Source organism: Chinchilla lanigera, unplaced genomic scaffold (assembly GCF_000276665.1).
Source record: "Chinchilla lanigera isolate Chin_1 unplaced genomic scaffold, ChiLan1.0 scaffold00175, whole genome shotgun sequence".
Lineage (NCBI taxonomy): Eukaryota > Metazoa > Chordata > Mammalia > Rodentia > Chinchillidae > Chinchilla > Chinchilla lanigera.
The window spans coordinates 1,166,390-1,173,275 of record NW_004955576.1 but is presented as its reverse complement, the minus strand read 5'-3'; the positions used below and the strand labels follow the sequence as shown (position 1 = coordinate 1,173,275).

At 36.1% G+C, this 6,886-nt stretch overlaps 1 protein-coding gene across 1 annotated transcript; it reads left to right on the top strand.

Annotated features, from left to right (window-relative positions):
* Nucleotides 1-1,325: 1,325 nt before the first annotated feature.
* Nucleotides 1,326-4,216, top strand: LOC102010212 (olfactory receptor 2B6-like; the record flags this gene model as incomplete). Its single annotated transcript, XM_005413949.2, has 2 exons — nt 1,326-2,237; nt 4,205-4,216. Coding segments are annotated over exons 1-2 (924 nt in total), but the record flags the coding sequence as incomplete, so codon positions are not given.
* Between the last annotated feature and the right edge of the window lie 2,670 nt (nt 4,217-6,886).

Sequence of the window (6,886 nt, the reverse complement as noted above, 5' to 3'; positions counted from 1 at the left end):
AAAACATTTCTCCTTCTTTCCCTTCTCTTTTCCCACATCAAAGTTGCCCTTTACCCTTGAGCATTTTCCTTTCATTTCACAATGTGTGTCATACCTCCAATGTTTGTTAACTCTTTCAGGTCTTACATTAGTAAGACAATGTGGTGCTTGCACATGCAGGTCTGATTTATTTCACTTATGAGTATGGTCTCTAGTTGTGACCATTTACCTATAAAAGCCTCGAGTTTATCTTTCTTTACAGCTGAGTAATATTCCATTATATAAAAGTACCATAATTTTTTTATCCAATCCTCGGTGGATGGAGATTTGCGTTGCTTCCGCAGTTTAGTAATTACAAATTGTGCTGCTATGAACATATGTGCACATATATCTCTGTGATATGATGTTTTTAGATCTTCTGGGAAAATACCCAGAAGGGGGATAGCTGGGTTGAATGGGAACTCTAGTCCTAGTTTCCTGAGGAATCTCCAAGCTGATTTCCACAGTGGTTTCACAACTCTGCATTCCCACCAGCAGTGGAGAAGAGTTCCTATTTCTCCACAGCCATGCCAGCATTTGTTATTTGTTGATTTCTTAATGCTAGCTATTCTTACTGGGGTAAGAAGTAATCTCAAAGCTGTTTTAATTTGCATTTCCTGAATGACTAATGATGTTGAACATTTTCTCATGTATTTATTTTCCATTCAAACAGCCCTTTAAATGTAGTCTCCCAGTTACCCAAGGGGTTGAGTAGTCCTGACTGCTTGAGTTGGACAAGACCATTTTTATGCTTCTCGTACTTCACGCCTTCTTCCCCTTCCTTTCAACTATTGCTGTACCTCAGTCTGGACTCCCATAATGTCTCTGTGATCCTTGCAACAGTGAATCTGAAATGGATTATGTGGTTCCAGTGCTCTGTGGCTCATCTACTCCTGCAAACAAATGAATTTAGAAATCAAGGAGTATTTCAACAGTCTCTTCAGCTGATTTTCTTGCAAACAAATATATGAAAATCATGAGTTCTGAGGTTCCAAACTAATCACTACTACTCATCACTGAATCCTCATCGAAACTCAAGAAAAAAAACACAGTCAGCCTTATCATATATGGAAAGAAACTGAAATTCAAAGCTTTACCACAAAGACTGAAGACACCTGCTAATAATCTGTAGTGTTCTGAAAAGAAGTTTAGTCAGCAGGTGAAAATCATTTACATTACTTGGCCCATAAGAGATCACATCCAACCCTTTGTAGAGAGACACCTGTTGCATAACTATGTGTAACCACTGCTCACAAACCTACCTTTTAATTTCCATTTCTTACTATAGGTGAAGCAAATTGAAGACAATGGCAGTATTTAATGAAAGCCACCCTGAAGAGTTCATTCTACTGGGCTTTGCTGACCGACCTTGGCTGGAGCTGCCCCTGTTCATTATTCTTCTGATCACATACCCCATGGCCATGATGGGAAACATTGCCATCATCCTGGTGTCCAAGTTAGACCGTCATCTCCACAGCCCCATGTACTTCTTCCTCACCAACCTGTCCTTTCTGGACATGTGTTACACCACAAGCATTGTCCCTCAGATGCTCTTTAACCTCAGAGGATCTAAGAAGACCATCAGTTATTTGGGTTGTTCTGCTCAGCTTTATGTCTTCCACTTAATGGGAGCTGCAGAGTGTCTGCTCTTGGCTGTTATGTCCTTTGACCGCTATGTGGCCATCTGCAGGCCTCTACACTACACCCTAATCATGAATCAGCACATCTGCCTCTTATTAGTGTCCATAGTGTGGCTGACAGGGATTACCTATGCTGTCTCAGAGGCCACTGTTGCACTACAGTTGCCACTGTGTGGCATCAATAAACTGGATCACTTGTTGTGTGAGATTCCAGTTCTGATCAAGACCGCCTGTGGTGAAAAGGAGGCGAATGAGCTTGCTCTCTCTCTAGTATGCATATTTATATTAGCTGTTCCTCTGTGCTTAATTCTTGTTTTCTATGCCAGTATTGGACGTGCTGTACTTAAAATTAAGTTTTCTGAAGGGAGGAAAAAGGCCTTTGGGACATGTTCATCCCATCTCATTGTAGTTTCATTATTTTATGGTCCAGCCATCAGCATGTACCTTCAGCCCCCGTCCTCCATCTCCAGGGACCAGCCCAAGTTCATGGCGCTCTTCTACGGGGTGGTGACTCCTACCCTCAACCCCTTCATCTACACCCTGAGGAACAAGGATGTGAAGGGGGCATTAGGAAGGCTGGTGAGTGGTATTTTCATCTCAAGTGACAGTCAGTAGGCATCAAATGCAATTATTTAATATTAGAGTAAGTTTGTGTTTTCTTAATAACTCATTGTTGTCTCAAAATGCAAAATTATATTGTGTGCTCATCTTAAATGATATGCATGTTTCTTATTGCTCATATTCTATCTTATATGTTCTCAGTCAAGATGCATCTGCATGGATACTCTGCTTTTATCAAATACTTAAATTGTTCTATTGTATTTCAAATAATAATTTGTTCAGCAATGAAAGAAATTTAAATATAGCATCAATTTATTAGGTGAAGCTAATCATTATTAAATAGCATGACATCAAGTAGCAGCAGTGAGCTTCTTCGTAGTGTCACATAAGAAGCTGTGTGCTACTGCAAGTTGGTCCCGTGTCTTGGTGAGTAGCCTGCTTTACTGTGTGTTCAGGAGGAGCAACTCTGTGCCTCAGAAGACCCATGAGTATATCTGTATCAATTCACAGAGGTTCTAGTATGTCTTGTAGCTCTTTAAATCTTGTTAAGTCTTATTTAACATTAAATGATCTGCAGTCTTATACTTTTTGTTAAGGAGTTTATATTATATATTAAAATGAATAATTCACAGAGACAAAAAATCTGGATAAATTCTAAGGTTCATTTTGAGTATCATATGCATGACATTTTTAATCAATTAGAAAACAGGAAATAGTATTAATATTTATTTTAAAGAGAATAAAAATAAAGAACAACAACATAGACAGAAACAAAACAAAAGAAAAACAATAAAAATGATACAAGGTTCCAAAATGGAAAATCAGTGTGGAGATTCCTCACAAAACTGGGATTAATATTGACTCCTAATCTGGAAACACTTCTCATTGTTTGAATACTTGAATGTCTGAGCCAGAATTGTGATATGAGAAAGAAATTTTTGAAATAGAGAAGTAACCTGTTTATATAAAGAAACAATATAACTGATGTCTCTGTAGGGCAAATTTGAATGCAAATAATATTTTAAATCTGTATTACTAAAAGGTGAAATTTTAAAATTTAGTTTAGAACTCACATCCAAAACTGTAAAGTAAACAGTTACAATGGTGGCAATTTTTTTTTGTTATTTGGTTTTGAATTAATATGGGATGAATCAAATGAGATTTCATAGTAAACAAATGCTTGCAATGAAAGCAAAGGGCCAGTTCACATATTCAGTGTGCCTTATTTTAGGTATGACTTCTGGTATGAAGAGCTAATCAAATAACTGACGGAAACCCATACATTATCTTGAACATAAATTAACTGCAACTTTATCAACCCACTGAAAACATCTAGAGCTGGTTCATTCCTGAAATGATTGGATTCTTATATATTTAGTTTGGGGAAAAATTCTAAATAATTTAAAAACCAGTTGATTTTTGGTTGAATACTGATTGCTTGTCATAAATCTTTATGGTGACACACGTAAGTAAAGTAAACTGCTGTGATGTCAAATAATATATTTTATCATCTTTTCTAGTTATAATTTGTCTCTCTTAGTCTCACATATATAGAAATACAAGAATTTTTAGCCGTAGACATGAAATTCAGGAATATTTATGTAAAAAGAATAGTAATAAAGACTGATAATAGCTTTTCTAACTGCTAACTGGAATTATCCTCAGTCTGGGGCTACTGTGTGGACTACATAACAGACACAAAAGATCATTTATTTCTCAAGCATAAGTGTGATCTAGAGTCTTTAAAAAAAATCAAGAACTCCTAAAAACTGCATACAACAATCCCAGAATATGCAATATTAAAATTGTTGATGAGAAAACTCCCACAGAAATGGCTTTTTGGATTAAACCATTCATTACCCACTTTGAGGTTACATGTGTTTGGTGAATTCCAGCAGGAAGGATTCTTAGGTAACTTTTGGGAAGCCCTGCTGGAGAACATACATATATATATTAGAATGTGAAAGTGTTCAGCTGTGATGAAGGTGGGGAGAGGAAAAAGAAAGAAGAGGAAAAAATATGAACATGTATACACAGGATAGCTAGTTGTACTACTAATGTCTGTTGGTTTATTGAAAGGAACTATTAATGTGTAATTGTTTGATCAATCTTGCATGCCTATATCTGGTTATCTGTGTAACCATTTTGAAGGTAATATTATGTAATATGATAACCACTGTTGATATCTCATCACCTTGTTTTGAAATTCTGTATCATTTTTATTGTTCTCTATGCTGTTTTGTTTATGTATTGCTGATGTCTGTGGTTTATTGAAAGGAACAGTCAATGCTTAAAATTTTCTTCTTGTATGGTGAACCTGCATTATTTCCAATGGGTTTTTTTTTTTTTTAAATTGTTATTGTCTTTGATTGTTTGATCAATCTTATATTCCTGTATCTGGTGGACTGAGCAACTTTGTTGAAGATAACAGTATGTAATGTAGCAACCATTGTTAATTCCTATCATTTTGTTTTGAGGTCATGTATCATTTTTGTTGTTTTTGTGTTGTTTTGATTTTGTCTCCATTGTTGTTGTTTTGTTAGTTCTTTTAATTTTTAAAATAAAAAAGTATTTTCTATCTTTTATGTATAGCATGAACAATCTTGGGATTGATTTTTTCTTATTTTCCCAAGAAATCAGAACTTTACTAATAAATAAAAGAGAGATAGCGAAGCATTTTAACCCTACTAGTAAAAACAATAAAAATGCAGAAGTGCATATGGAGAAGCCTTAAGGTAGAAATCAAGATGCTTTGACAGTGGCTTTCTTTCCTCGGGAGATGCCATCACATCAGCAAACAAGAAGTATTTACCACCCTGAGGTAGATAATTAAAATGAATGTAAATTATAAATAAAATTAAATCTCTCACTAGACTGAATAGAAAAGAAAGAGATATGGTTCATGTATAACCTGGAAATGGGTAAATAAAAAGAGGTGCAGAAAGTATGTTCCAACTGATACAATAGAAGTGTAAAGGAGTAGAAGCAAAGATGAACAGCTCTATACCAGCCAGTCAGAAAACACTGCAGTCCACTCCACCACTTCTGCTCATCACAGTGCTGTGCTAACACTTGGGAATGGCTTGAGTTGCCCTTCAGCATTCCTTGTACTGGAAGACCGGTCAGCTGTGTAACAGTGTGGAGGTGCTGGACGCCTTTAACGGTGGGGCACTGGGGATTAACTAGGTCTTTGGGACTCTGCCCTTGGAAGGGGTTCATGAACTTAACATGGTACCCATTATTTCTTTTCAAGAGGGCATTTTTATAAAAGGTGTCAACTTGATGCTCCCTGGTCTCTGCCTTCCTGTGGTCTCTGGTTTCCTGTCTTCCGCGTGGTCTGTCTGTCTGAGCAGTCATTCGGCTGTCTACCCTATTGTGATGCTGGAAGGCAGTGCTCACTAGAGTCCTATGTCATGCTGTTTGGATCCTGCAGCCAACAGAATAGTGGGAAAACACCTCTGCTTGATCAAGTAACAGAATCAGATACTTTGTTAAAGCCTTAGTAAGCAAAATATAGACTACTGGAAGTGCTAGCAACAGAGATCAGACAGGAGAAAGAAGTAACGAGCATACAAACTGGAAAGACAGAAGTCAAATGACCCCTGTTGGCAGATGGCATGAATCTAACAAAAACCCTGACAGGCTTTGCTACAAACTGTGGAAGTGATAGCCACTTTGTATCAAAACAGAGGAAACTGGAGATATTATGCTAAGTGAAACAAACAAGGAACAGAAAGATAAATATTAAACAAATTTATTTTCCTGTGGAATTTTAAAAATGTAAACTTGCAGAAGTGAAGTGCATTGTAGTGATTACTAGAGGCTGGGCTGATGGGAAGAGGACTGGGACAGGGGGGATGGGAAAGGGCACACACTTCACTCGGGAAGAAGATCTTCTAAGGATCAACTGTGCAGTGTTAAGATTATTATTAATATTGAGACACTGACTGTTTAAAAGTACTGAAAGAGTAGATTATGTGTTCTCACCACAGTGTGATAACTTGAAGTGATTAATATGCTAACCAGATTGATTTAACTATTCAACAATGTGATATGTATCATAACGTCATATTGCATCGTACATAGAGTTATTATTTGTCAATTAAAAATTAAAAGGCTATATAAAATGGTAGCCAGAAAGACACTGAAAAATATTTTATTTTTAATTTTCATAGTTAAAGTAGCTTGAATAAAAATTAAGCTTATTACATCAATTTGATATTTTGAAGTGAGTTCATAAAATAAATGTGCTAAGAAATTACTATCTTTAATAACTGACAAGAAACTTCAGAAAAGTCATTGAATCAAAATGTATGTTTGGACAATTATTTGCCACAAAAAAGTTAATTACCATGTTCTCTTGTCAGGTGTTTTTAAAACACATTATGTTAAAAACAATGTAACAAACTTAGTAGCAACTGCACATTGAATGACTAATTCTATACATAGATAGCAAATATACTCAAGAAAGTATCTTAGACAAGAGAATCAACCTGCTTATCATAAATATTTTATTTTTTTCTGACAGTCTCACTAATGTGCACTACAAAATATGCCTTTTCTCCTGAGCATCACCTAGTAAATTCAGGTAGATTTGGTCATTAATTTGTACTATGTCTTTCAAACAGTTGATAGAGCACACACACACACACACACACACACACACA